This window comes from Macrotis lagotis, chromosome 7 (assembly GCF_037893015.1).
Source record: "Macrotis lagotis isolate mMagLag1 chromosome 7, bilby.v1.9.chrom.fasta, whole genome shotgun sequence".
Lineage (NCBI taxonomy): Eukaryota > Metazoa > Chordata > Mammalia > Peramelemorphia > Peramelidae > Macrotis > Macrotis lagotis.
Genome location: NC_133664.1, coordinates 22,821,721 through 22,836,588, shown reverse-complemented (window position 1 = coordinate 22,836,588; position 14,868 = coordinate 22,821,721). Strand labels below are relative to the sequence as shown.

General features: G+C 38.2%; 1 protein-coding gene across 1 annotated transcript in view; it reads right to left on the bottom strand.

Moving 5' to 3' along the window:
- GADL1 (glutamate decarboxylase like 1) overlaps positions 1-14,868 on the bottom strand; it is a 194,888-nt gene that overhangs the window by 146,905 nt on the left and 33,115 nt on the right. The window contains exons 3-5 of the mRNA XM_074195631.1: positions 14,055-14,181; positions 6,801-6,891; positions 3,977-4,083 (exon numbers count right to left, since the gene is read on the bottom strand). Coding sequence (XP_074051732.1) covers positions 3,977-4,083; positions 6,801-6,891; positions 14,055-14,181 — 325 coding nt within the window. The remainder of the gene's footprint in view (positions 1-3,976; positions 4,084-6,800; positions 6,892-14,054; positions 14,182-14,868) is intronic.

Genomic DNA, 14,868 nt, shown 5'->3' with positions numbered 1-14,868 from the left:
CTATTCTGACATTCACTTCTTCCTAGTTGCTGCTATAATATCAAGCACTTTGAAACTAACTCCTTGGATAAGCATTTATTCTGGTGGCCTGGGTCCCAAGTAACCTTGCTTGGGACTTGGACTCTCTAGTGGCTACAAATTCCTTGCAACCCCCATTTTAATGACCAACAACAGAGGTATTCCTCCCAGAGTACTCTTTTTTTAGGTTTTTTTCAAGGCAAATGGGGTTAAGTGACTTGCCCAAGTCCACTCAGCTAGGTAATTATTAAGTGTTTGAGACCAGATTTGAACCCAGGTACTCCTGACTCCAGGGCCGGTGCTCTATCCACTGCATCACCTAGCCTCCCCGTCCCAGCTTGACTTGGGAAGAATTTCCTTTGTAAGGTTCTAACCTATCTCTTTTTTTTTTAAACATTTAATTTTTTCCAATTATATATAATTTTTTTAAACATTCATTTCTCAAAATTTTGAGTTTCAAGTTCTCTTCCTCTCTTCTTCCCTTTTCCCCTCACTGAGAAAGCAAGCTATTTGATATAGGTTATACATTTGCAGTCATGCAAAACATATTCCTCTATTAGTAATGTTTTTTTGCAAAAGAAAACACAGACCAGAAAAAATAAGAAAAAGAAAATAAATTAGAATTATGCTTTGAACCCATAAGTACAAAAATATCTATTCTAGCTCTTTTTGTAGTGGCGAAGAATTGGAAATTGGGAGGGATGCCCATCAATTGGGGAATGGTTGAAGAACGTGTAGTATATGAGTGTAATGAAATATTATTATTCTATAAGAAATAATGAGCAGGCAGATTCCATAACACATACTGAGTATAATGATACTGTGTACAATGAGTAGAATCAATAGATCACAATTCTAAATAGTAACAGCAACTGGAATGTGCATTATAACCTATATCAGATTACTTGCTATCTTAGGGCAGGAGGAGGAAAGGGTAGGAGGGAGAAAACTTATAAAAATGAATGTTGAAAGCTATCTTTACATATAAATAGAAAAAATAATTAATTGATTAATGAAAAAATAAAATATGAATAATGCTTGATCCACATTCAGACTCCATCTGTATCTTCTCCGGAAATAGATAGCCCTCTTATTTATTATGAGTACTTTGGAATTGTCTTAGATCATTTTAATGCTGAGAACAGACAGCTAAGATCATTCTTTTAATACTGCTGTTACTGTGTACAATGTTCTCCTGATTCTATTCATTTCCCTTTGCATCAATTCATATAATCTCTTTAGGTTTATCTTAAACCATCCTGCTCATCATTTCTTATAGCACAATAGAATTCTATTATAATCATATACCACTGCTTGTTCAAACCATTTCTCAATTGAGGGGCATGCCCGCCATTTCCATGTCTTTTGCCATCACAAAAAAAGAACTATTTATAAACATTTATGTACAAATAGGTTCTTTTCCATTTGGGAGGGATCTCTTTGGAATACAGACCCAAATACAAATAGTGTTTATTGCTAGATCAAAAGATATGTATAGTTGTATTGCCCCTTTGGGCAGAGTTCCAAATTTGCTTTCTAGTTTAGATTGGTCAACAACTCTTTCAACAGTGCATTAGTGTCTAAGTTTTCCCCTAATTTCTCCAAAAATTTATCACTTTCCTTTTTTTGTCATATTAGTCAATCTGAAAACGGGGGGTACCTCAGAGTTGCTTTAATTTGAAATTTCTCTAATCAATAGCAATTTAAGTGTTTTTGTAGGATTATAAATAGCTTTGATTTCTTTATTTGAAGGATGCTTTTCATATTCTCTGACCATTTATCAAATGGGGAATGACTTTTATTCTTATAAATTTGTTTCTGTTCTCTGAGTCTTTGAGAAATGAGGACTTTATCAGAGAAACTGTCTATAAAAATTCCCCCTCATTTTCAACTTTCTTTTTAATCTTGGCTACATTGGTCTTGTTTGTGCAAAAAAATTTAAAATTAATATAAGCAAAATTATTTGGTTTATATGCTTCCTCATTTTTGTTCATAAATTCTTTCCTTATCTAATCCATTTCTCAAAAGGCTCATTTCTACTCAGTATATGTGAACTTAGTGAATGGATGAGTCAGTTAACGGTTTCTCATTTTATATATATATATATATATATATATATATGTATATATGTATATATGTATATATATATATGTGTAAATGTATAGGTATAAATATACAATATAGATTCATAATATAAATACCTATTTAAGAAAACTCAGGACTTGTGATTTCATAGATCGAGAAGAGTCTTATTGAGGAAATTTCCTCTAACAATACAGCAACCAGGGGCAATTGGAGTCAGGAGGACCTGAGTACAAATCCGGCCTCAGACATTTAATAATTACTTAGCTGTGTGAACTTGGGCAAATCACTTAACCCCATTGCCTTGCAAAACACAAAAAAAAGTTTAAAAAAAAACCAATACAGTAACGATTAGTCTCAGAGAATTGCCTGGGCCACTCAGTATGTTTATGACAATCCTGATTTCAGGATTGAATCTCCACACACACACACACACACACACACACCCATATAAGAAAAAGACCTTATAGCATTGTATATAGAGTTGCCTAGGAAAGCCTGGTTTTGAGCTCACTTCCAACATACTCCAGCTGGGCAGTCTCAGGAGTCTACTTTGTACGAGGTTGACCAATCTGGCAAGTTTGCTGGTTGGTTTGCCAGTCTGGATGAAAGAGGGCTTTCATACAAGTAGTTTCTTAAACCAAGGAAATCCTAGGCCCAGACTAATCATCTCCACATTCATTTATATGTATACACATCTCAACATATAAACATGGAAAATTTCCAGTAAAGAAGGCCCCACCATTGATTACCAACAATGACAACAACTCTAATAACTAGGCTTTGTACTAAGTGCTTTAAAAATTATCTCATTGGATTCTCATAACAAGTCTGGGAGGTAGGTGCTAACATTATCCCCCTTTTACAGATGAGGAAACTGAGATAAGGTTTAAGTGACTTGCCTGGGGTCACAAAGTTAAGAAGCCTGTGAGATCAGAAACTCAAAACTTCTGACTGAAAACCCAGCACTCCATCCACTGCCTCTATCAGCTGCCTCATTTGTAAAATGGTCATATTAATATTCATTCTATTTTTCTCATATGATTACTATCTAAGTGGAGTCAGTTTAAGTGATTTGACCAAGATCACACAACTAGTATATGAGCTCAGATTTGAACTCAGGTCTTCCAAGCATAGAGCTGCTAACATCTGTTTTGCAACATAGCTCTTCTTTTTCCGAGAGAATTGCCTCCACTTCAGAGAATTTAAATCACTTGCCCAGGGTCCCACAACCCCATATCCTTACTGATGAGTGTCTCACATGGGCAACATCATCCAAGCTACTAGACAGGCTTCCCTTCATTTCTAGCCATCTCCTTTTGCTGATCACCTTCCCTTTTCCTCCTCCCTTAAATTTAAATGATTGACCAGGAAAGGGTGACTCAGGCTACTCCTTTACAACTCTACTCCCTACTCCTGCAATTTTCCAAACTCAAAAGATTTTCACCATTCTTCTCTATGTGTTTTCCCCTCCATTAGAACAATTTCCTCGAGGGTGAAGGGTGTCCTTACTCCTCTACCTGTCTCCTAAGCACTTAACTCAGACCTTGGCACAGTGTGAATGTTCAATAAGTATGTTTTCACTCAATGGTCCAGTCACAGAAAAGGTGACGATTAGAGAGACTGGGCAGCAACCACTCTTGGGGAGAAGGACCCAGTTTCCTTCCATGGAGCTACATGCATGAAAGCCCCCACAGCTGTCAATTTTAGGAAAGCTACAAGATCAGTCTTCACCAAACAGCATCATTAACATTCATCGTTTTGCATCAATGCCCAGAATACAAGATTTTGTTTATAATATAAAAGATGGGAGTGATGTGCTCTTAAAATGTCAGTAAAGGAAGGAAAGAAGCAGGCAATAACTCTTTTTTCTTACCTGGGTTAAAGATGCCATCCCCTTCTTTCCAGCCAATGAATTCAATCATCTTCTTCAGAACAGCTTCTTCCACTAACAGAAACACTGGGGACACTTCATAGGTATAACTAGACAGAGAGAAAAGAAGCTTCAATTCTAGGAGTAGGGTCAGATGGCCCTCTGTCTTCCCCAGCCACACACACACACACACACACACACACACACACACATGCGCCTGTAGGCAGTGACTTCAGTCACTTAATCACATACCAATAGTTAACATGCCCATTCTTTCAGCAGATAAATGTAGGATTGGATTTACTGGTCCTGAGTTGGTGTGGTTCTCAGAAAATTTCCCCACCAGGGGTATGGAAATATATGAGCAAAGAAGGCATTATTCACAGGTAGATATATACTACTGGTCAATGAGCCAAACAAAAGTTGGAGGCTTGAGGCATGGGTTCTTTGAGAAAGAAAATAGGAAATTAGGATCCTGTATTTAAAACCTGCAAAGTCTTCATCTGTTTTGCTCTATGGTCTTTTTTTAGCTCCACTTCTATCCTAGATCTTTTTTTTCAGAGAAGGGAACAAGAGGAGTCCTTGGCATTTGACCCTGAACCAATGATTTTTTGCTCTGTTTTTACTCATTGTAGATAAACCTTAGATGTTAGCAAACGGGAACTTTTGTTATGCCAACGAATTTCCTCCAAGGGAATATCCACTCACACCTGAGTAGTCAGTTCTCATGAGTTCACCTCCTCTCCATAAAAAAACCCAATGTATCACCTTTCTTACCAACCTCATGGTGGTAAGGGTTCCATTCATTTGACCCTCAGGAGACCTATATACATTACATTTCTGGGCTCATTTCTAAAGCCTTAGCAGCTTGTGGAAGGAGGGAAAGGGCCACAGGACTCAGAAGACATCTAATCCAACCCTTTTATTTTACAGTTGAGGAGAACTAAGTCTCAAAAAGATCATAGAACCATGTACATGGAACGGGAAGGGAGCTTTAAGACCATATAATCCAACTCCTTACAAATGAGGAAACTGAGCCCCTATAAAGTTAAAAGTCTTGTCTAGGGGCAGCTAGGTAGTGCAGTAGATAGAGACCCAGTCCTAGAGTCAGGAGGACCTGAGTTCAAATTCGATCTCAGACACTTAATAATTTCCTAGCTGAGTGACCTTGGGCAAGTCACTTAACCCTATGGCCTTAAATAAATAAAATTTTTTAAAAAGTCTTGTCTGTCCCATGTCATTCAGGAAGTGTCATAAGTGAGATTTGGATCCTAAAATTATAGACTTAAATACAGGAAGATAAATGTAAATAGATAAATTAAATTAAAACATACTTAAAATATAACCTCTCAGAGATAAGTACAAAAGTATGCCACCAACCCTATATTATGGAAATTCTGACTGCAACACTCAGAAATAGTAATGTTGGCAGTGTGATGAGTATGTTAATAGTGATGCCTATGAGAAAAATGAAAATTTACCTCAGTCTTGGATGTCATTTGTGTGGATTCAGGTATATAGGAATTTGTCTAATGTGTGTCTATACTGTGAAAAGAATCTTGTAGTTACTGCTTTTTTTAGAAGAAAATGGAAGGTTCACTCTTTTTTTATTTTGAGAGATCTCATGGAATATGGATTAGATAGATCATGCTGTGGTTAGAGTCAGCAAGACCTAGGTTCAAATTCTGACTCGGATTCTATGTGGTCCTGAGCAAATCAGCCAACTTCCCTGCATTTCAGCTCCCTCATCTGCAAAATGGGCATAAAGATAGCCAAAGCACCAACATCATAGGGTTTTTGTGAAATTGCTAATGATAACATACTTGTAATATGCTTTACAAAATTTTAAGTTATTATCACTGTCTTTATCCCCATATTAACCCAAAGATAGGGATAAGTATGAGGAGAGTAGACCAGAGAAAATCCATTATGACTTTCCCACATCCCTTTATCCATAGGAACATGGGACTATAACTTAAGGATCTTTTAGAGTTTCCAATAAGGCAAACTGTCAGAAAGTTATTGCTGTTGATTTCTTTCAGTCATGTCTGACTCTTCATGACCCTATTTAGAGTTTTCTTGGCCAAGATTCTGGAGTGGTTTGCCATTTCCTTCTCCAGCCCATTTTACAGATGAGGAAATTGAGGCAAATAAAGTAAAGTGATTTGCCTAGAGTCACACAACTGGGGAATGTCTGAGGCCAGAGTTGAATTCATGAAGATGAGTCTTCATGGTTCCCAGTCTAGCCCTGTGCCAAACTAGCTGCCCAAGATAGAAGTCTACTGTTGAAATCCTAATCTATACAATTCTCACTGTGTGGCCATGGAGAAGTTATTTAATCTCTCTTGCCCTTTATTTCCTTATGTATAAAATGTAGGAGAGGGGTGGACTCAGTGCCCTCAGAGCTTCCCATCTTTATGAGGTTTCAGTGGAGTCACTGACTGTATTTGTGGAGGGAATTTCCATACTGTGAGTTCCCTATCTGTGAAACCATAGATGTGTGATCCTCTTCACTGCTTTAAAAATGAGTATGTCAGGGCAGCTAGGTGACACAGTGGATAAAGCACCCGCCCTGGAGTCCAGAGTACCTGGGTTCAAATCCGGTCTCAAACACTTCATAATTACCTAGCTGTGTGGCCTTGGGCAAGCCACTTAACCCCATTTGCCTTGCAAAAACCAAAACCAAAAACAACAACAAAAATGAGTATGTGCAGGTCAGCAATTCTTTCTCTTAATCAGGAAAAAGATGACACAAGCATTCAGCAAGTATTCCAAATATCTGGCAAAAATCCACCCTTCCCACCACATTCTAGTTTTGTTCACTTACACGCTTGGATTCAAAGCCTCTGTGATGAACCGAGCGACCAGCGAATAGTAATCCATGCCAGCATACAGCTGATTGAAGAATCTTGGGTGATCTGTCGATTCAAATACAAGTCATTTTTAATACACACATACACACACACACACACACACACACACACACACACACACACACACACACAAAGGCAAAGGTCATCTTTCTCATGGTCCCTTTTCAGAAAGAAGAAGATTGCCCTGAGACAATTAAATTTAGAAAGGGAACCTTCTTCAGCTTATTTCAGGAGAAAACATCCATCTTCTACTTTTATTATATTTGTTTTAATCCACGGGAATATTTTCCTTTCATGGTTGTCTGCCCAATTTTCAGAATTTTTTACTTTAACTGATAAAACTTATTCTCAGCACAGACTGTAGATTATAATCTTACAAATAGACATCACAGTGTTGCCCTGCAGGACAAGGCAATGTGGAATTTCTTCGAGATCTTACAAATTTTTGTTCATGAGTAAGTTGAGTTGGAAGAGTGCATTAATGATTGGTCATGTAAAGAAGCAAGACCTTGGTTCAAATCCTGCCTTGCATGCATTCTTGTTTTTATCCATGAGCAAGTCACAGCATATCTGAGTCTCAGCTTCGTTACCTGTTAAATGGGGGAAACAATAGCTACAATAATTTTATCTCAAGGTTGTTGTAGAGTCAAATAAGGTAATTCATATAAAGGTCATAGATGCAGCCCTGGAAGGAACTTTAAAAACCATCAAGAGGGCAGCTAGGTGAGGCAGTGGGTAGAGCACTGGCCCTGGAGTCTGGAGGATCTAAGTTCAAATTTGACCTCAGACACTTAATAATTACCTAGCTGTGTGATCTTGGGCAAGTCACTTAATCCAACTGCCTTGCAAAAAAAAAAATCATCGAGATCAAGTCTCATCATCTAATCATCTAATTTTATAGGTGAGGAAACTGAGGAAAATAGAGATTAAGTGACTTAGCAAGGGTCACATAACAAGTATCTGAGACAAGATTTGCACCAAAGAATTTGCAAAAACATGAAACAATAAAAACAGTGACCATTATTAAAAGTCTTCATAAATCACTGGGAGTCATGTCCAGATTCCATTAGCTGATAGAGGAAGAATTTTTCCACATTCTATTTTAATATTCTATTTCTTTTTTGGTGTCACTTTTTTATGGGGCACAGGGTTTCTCAAGGGTGTCGATTTTAATAATGGGACACTCCCAGAAATGATCCTAAAGGATCAAAATTTCAGAATGGAACTGCTATTTTGTTCTTTATCACTCAATGCTTCCCTATGAAACAATGTCCAGGGAGTTGGTTTGTTAGTTATAAATGTTAGCAGCATTGTCGCTGGCATTATTATATTATTATGCATTATTCTTGGTAATCATCCTTATAGTTTTCAAACTAGACCAACATAATGGACAAAATCACTTTTATTAAGTACCTCCATGATTGCTATAGAGAAATGAAAGTCATTGCCTTCCAAGTCACAGATTAATGTGGTTGTTGTCCATCCTTCATTCTCAAAGATGACTAATGACATCATGAGGATGATACCTTGATTTGCTCATGAACTGGATTCAAGTGAGGCAGGGATGCCTCACTCTCTCCTCCAGACTCATCCAAAGCCATTGGTAAGACAAAGATCAAGACGACTATGCCTCTATTCCTGAATATAGTTTGAACACAGTTAATGCTAGACCCTAACTTTCAAAAGTCAAATCTGCAAGCAGAGGTTAGATGAGTACATCTGGGATACCTGTCCAGGGCTGGGTGCCAAGAGGAAGGACATCGGGCACCTGGAGATGAGAGTGTCCGTGAAGTCCATGAAGGGACTTTAAAGCATATAACATAGGGAATATTGAAAGAACTGAATGTGAGGCCATCTAGTCCAGTGCCTTCATTTTAATTCATGAGGATGTTTGTCCTTCATTTTCTTTTTTTTTTTAGGTTTTTTTTTTTGCAAGGCAAATAGGGTTAAGTGGCTTGCCTAAGACCACATAGCTAGGTAATTATTAAGTGTCTGAGACCAGATTTGAACCCAGGTACTCCTGACTCCAGGCCCGGTGCTTTATCCACTACGCCACCTAGCCGCCCCTGTCATTCATTTTCAAAGAAGACAATGATAGCAGGGAAGTGATGCCATGTCAAGGACATGGATTGGATTTGAGTGAGGGAGGCTGGGCCAAGTCCCCAGTCTCACCTTTTCCTCCAGAGTCATCTGGGTCCAGTGCTCAGATATGAATCAGGGCCCTGGATGTGAAGCAATCAGGGTGAAGTGACCTGCTCAAGGTCACACAGTTGGTAATTTTCAAATGTCTGAGACTGGATTTGAACTCTTATCCTCCTGATTCCAAGGCTAGTTCTCTATCCACTGTGCCACCTCACTGCCAATTTATTTTAATTAGGATATAGATTTGCTTATCAGAATGTGAGCTCCTTGAGGGCAGGGACCATCTGGCCTTTCTTTATATTCCTAAACTTAGTATGGTAGCTGGCATATAAAACTCCTAAATAAACATTTGTTGAGTACCCAGGATATTAGACTGGAAAAAGACAGGCCCTAAGCTTTTGAGGAGTAGACATTTTCACTTATGTCTTTGCATCTTCAGGGTGCATCACTGTGCTTAGAATATAGGAGGAAAGTTAGCAAGGTAAGTCATTGAGCCTTTATTTGGTATCCACCTCATATCTGTGTGATATTCAGCTAAACACTTAGCAAAAGTTTGTTGACTGATTCATTGATTGACTTAATGGAGAAAAATGTATTTTTTTCTAGTAGAATCAATCAACAGAACATTTATTAATCACTTACTATATACTGGGCACCATGTTTAGCCCTAGGAATAGAAATAACTAAGAAATAGAAAATGCCAGGGAAGGAATTTCTTTTCATGTGACTTTGAATCCTGAGTCCTAGCAAAGTGCACTGCATATAGTGACATCTTAATAATGTTTGTGGAATTGAACTGAGTAAATAAAGAGATTTGCTGTAAAAGGAAGAAGTTACCACTCAATGAAATGGGAAGTCTCTCACCGAAATGGTTCCCCATGGATCTGCAATGGTGTCTTCCCATTTAGAAATGGTGAGATGTTAGTTTGTTACCAAAATAATCCGGGGGGCTCCTTGCTTTCCCTAACAAGATGACTTTTTTTTAATGATTATTTGGGGAGGAGACTCATATACCCATCAAGGTCTTGAACTCAGCAATCTCAAAGATTCTTCCTGCTTTGGAAATGATTTTATTCTATGAGTCATCTCCTGGAATGGACATTCTAGTCCAACTCTCTCATTTTACTTAGGATGAAAGTGAAGCCAGAGAGGTCAAGTGACTTGTCCAAAAGTCTAAAGTCATACAATTAGACAATGAAAGAGTTGGGATTTAAACCCAGGTCCTCTGATCTCAAATCCAGTCTTCCATTTTCTCTTATACTAACCATTCCTGAGCTCCTTTACATCCTGGAAGTGAATATTCAAACCTATTACTCAAAGGATATTTGATTTTATGTGAAATCATGGAATGTCAAAGAATAAACTCACCTCTCACCATTTCTAAATGGGGAGATGCCATTGGGGATCCATGAGGAACCATTTCTTTGAGAGGCTTCCTATTGCAATTAATATTGTCTCCTTTAGACTTTCTTCCTTGAAACTGGACCACCCTCCTAAATAATTGCTAATTAAAATAGAAAATGACTATGAAAATAGGACATGAAAACTTTTTTCCTCTAATCCACCAATGGAATCTGGGCATGGCTAGGAGCCATGATTGAACAAAGAATTTTTAGAGTTCCCCATGTTAATTTATGAGTGATTTCCATAGCAACAGCATGGAACAAGTCCAGTAAACTAAGAATCTCTGACATTAAATGTCATTCCACCCCTTCTGACATAGACCATAATAATAAGATATGTATCTCTGCTTCCGAAATGCTAACGGGGCTTTTGATAAATACACCAGCCTTTCCCAAGGGGATACAATCCAATTATTTTTAGCTATAATTTGATTAGATTCTTTCCACTAAATTTAATTCAGTGTCAGAATTCACATGACATCAAACTAGGTTGGTCCTAAGCAATGGATTAGCCTTTTACTTCATTTGAAAATCTGTATCTTTCATTTTAAAAATGATTTTTTTCTCCTTTTGAAATTTGGACACTGAATACTGTGCATGTTAGCAGTCAATTAAGAAAAAAGCCCACTTTATCACATACCTATGCCCACTTACTTAATCCATATAAGTTTAGAAGGTCAATAAATTAATCAACAAACATTTATCAAGTAAAGACACTGTACCAGGTGCTAAGGATACAAGTAAAAAAAATAAAATAATTCTTGCTTACATTCTAATGCAAGAGTTGTTCAAATGAGTGTGTGTGTGTGTGTGTGTGTGTGTGTATGTAGCAAAGTGAATAAATACAAATGGAAAGACTTCATAACGTGGTGTTTAAGCTGGGTCTCAAAGTCAAAGGTCCTCCAAATGGGACTCTATGAAGTAAAGAGAAGGAAGAAATGCATTCCAGGTATGTGTTTAGATGGATAAATGGAGGGACATGTGTGAGGAATAGAGAAAAGACCAATTTGGCCAGATGGTAGAATACAGGAATAGGGGTAAATAGTTGGAAAGGTAGGCTGGGGCAATGTTGGGAGGAGCTTCAAAGACTAATAGTGGATTTATAATTTATTCTTATTTTAAGTAATAGTGTAAGTCACTTAACTATGCCTCAGCTTTCTTGTCTGTAAAATAAAATGGAGAAGGATACTCCAGTATCTTTACCAAGAAAATCCAAAAGGAAACACAAAGAGTTCACATGACTGAACAACAACAAAGTTGGGGAATACTGAGGAACCATTTAATTTTTTGAATAGAACAGAGCCTTGGTCAGAACTGCACTTGAGGAAAATTCCTTTAATTGCTATGTCTAGGATGGACTGGAGGCAGGGAGAGACTTAAGGACAGAAAATCAATTAGGAAGCAATTATATTAATCCAAGGGAGATTAATGAAAACTTGAATTAGTGGAATCTGTGAGAATAGATAGAAGGGCTTGGATTTGAGATACATTATAGAGAGAAAATGGAGAGAACCAACAAGAAGTTGGATATGTGGGGTGAAGAGTTGGGCAGAATGCCAATGTCATGAACCTAGGAGACTGAAAGAATTATGGGCCTTGTATAGAAATAGGGAAGTTTGGAATAGGAGAAGGTCAAATTATGTTTTGGGCCTTAAGTTTAAGATACCTCAAAGACATCCAGTCCAAACTACCCAACAGGAATAAGTGACATGAAGATAAAGATTGAGGGAGAGAACAAGGTTCTCTCTCTCTCTCTCTCTCTCTCTCTCTCTCTCCCTCTCTCTCCTCTTTTACTCTTTCCCCCTTTCCTCCTTTCCCTTCTTTTCTCTTTCTCACTCTTCCATCTTTCTCTCTCCTCTCTTTCTTGTTGCCCCTCTCTTCTTCTTCTCCACTCCCTTCTTTTTTTCCCTTCTTACCTCCCTCCCCCTCTCCCTCCCCCCTCTCTGTCTCTGTCTCTCTCTCTCCATATATATTGATATATATGCATATATATGTATCTGGGATTAATCTGCATAAAGATAACAGTGAAATCCACAGGAGCTGATCAAGTCACTAAGAGAGTGAATATAGAGGCAGAACAGAAGAGGGAGGAGCACAGAATGTTAGGGAATTTCTACAGCTAAGGGACATGATATGGATGATAAACAAGTAAAAGAAAATGAAAAGAATGAAACAACAGAGTGATGAAGGAAAGCATAGAGAACATAGGGCATCCAGAAGATGAGGAATGGTCAATAGAATCATTGGTTCCAAGGTTTCAATCTGGAAGAGAAGTTAGTGCTCATCAAGTTTACATCCTCATCTGAACAATTGAGGTTCAGTACAGGTAAGTGACTTTCCCCAGGTCACAGTAGCAGAGCAGAAGTTTAAACTTGGAGTTTCTGAATACAAAACTAAAACCGATGCCTCTTTACCTTAAACTATAATGGGAAGGTCATCTACTTACACTCCTGGGCCATCACTGGTCATATTGACTTTTGTCTTACCACTGGACTTCTATGACTACGGAAGAGAGAGGAAGACTGATGCTTGTGTAACTTTGAATCATTAAATCAAATTCACTGACAAACCAAGACATCACCCATGATATCATTGGCCCTCTTTGGAAACTAAAACAAGCAACAACACATATTCACTTCCACGGTTTCCTTGATTATGATGTTTGTCCTTCCCTCTTGAGGAAGACCATGACATCAGAGAAGTGAAGCCATGACAAGTAAGTGAATTGGATTTGAGTTGGGGGGGGGCAGGCTGTGCTAAGTCACCAGTCTCAGTTTCTCCTTCAGAGCCATCTGGGTCCAGTGCCCAGATATGAATAAGGATTGAAGATGACTCTGGGTGTGAGGCAAGCAGTGTTAAATGACTTGCCCAAAGTCACACATCTAGTACATGCTAAGTGTCTCAGGCTGGATTCAAACTCCCATCTTCCTGATTCCAAGGCCACTGCATCACCTAGCTGCTGCCTATGTGTTATCATCCATAAGCCAGAATATAGTAGATATTTTAACTTCTTCCAATTTGCTAAAAGTCTTTGTGTTCCTGTTGGATATCATTTTCTAAAAAAATTCAGACAAGAGAGTCAAATCTACTAGTCAAGGAACGTAAGGATGTTTTTAAAGAACAATCTTTTATTATCATTCATGAGGACTTTGGAGTGCCATCAAGAAAAATTTTCAGTTCTTTCTATTATGCACATGACCAACATGAGAATCCAAATTACATGGCAGATTTAAGCTGCTTACTTCTGAATATAGGGTAGAAATAAAGAGGGGAAAGCTGTCACAGTAAATACGTTTTTTAAAATGGGGGCACTAGAAAGAGCTGGGCACTGTAAAACTACAGTCCATTTCCATCCACAGCCAGCCAATCAGCTATTTTGCTGTCAACTCAGATTTTTTTTGCTTCACAGCAGATTTCTGCAAAAATCAATTGGTTTGGTCACAGAGTCAACTTTGTTCAATCATCAAAAAAAAAAAAAAATGCCAACAACCAAAACTACATAATGCTTCTAAAAACAACAAATTTGTTGTTTGTTTTAATTTCAATCTTTTCCAACCCACATATCTAGTTATAATCTGCCTTTCTAATAGACAACCCAATTTCTAAGAGAACACATCACCTCATCACTGAGCTGGAGGTCACGAGACAAATTAAGAGCCTTACTGGTTTTGACGCTGTATCGGATGACATCCTGGCAAAGTTTCAAGAGCCTCTGATGTGGTTCCCCAGTGTCCCTCATCTCCAGATCAAGTAGCTGCTTCAGCTGCTCCGGAGGCTGCCATTCACAAACCTAGAGATGGAAGGGGGACATGGAGATGCATGCTAAAAATACTGCATGAGGTCAAGAGGAAGCAGAGAAAATCAAACAGTGATATGGAAATCACATCCAGCCAGGCAGAGGGGAATCAGAAATGACTAAAAGGAAAAAAAATGTGCTATGGTCCGCCAGCAACCCTTGCTCGGCAGGGCCCTAGGTGTATTAGACTTGCCAGCCCTTAGGGAGACGTTTTAACAATCTATTTGTACCTTATTTGACTGCCTAATGATAGATACATCTTATGTGCTTAGTCAAAGAAAGAAACTCTTACCTCCCCATCCAAATAGCTTTTAATCCAACCAGAAAAGAGCAAGGAGGAAGAGGAAATAAATTGGGAATTGTTGATAGCCCCTTGTTGTTCCTCAAACTCAAAATGCTATTTCCCACCTTTGGATATTTGAAAAGGCCATTATTCATGAGGAGGATGCACTCCCTTCCCACTTCAACCTTTAAGAACTGAGCTCTTCAAATCCTGTACACAGTAACAACAATATTGCAAAATGGTCTCCGCTGAATAACCTCGCTATTCTCAGTAACACAAAGATCTAGGGAAATTTCGTAGGACTTACGATGAGATGCACAGAAAAAGAACTGGTAGAGCCCGAATGGAGATCAAAGATAATTTTTATTAACTTTATTAACTTTATTTTTCTTGGTTTT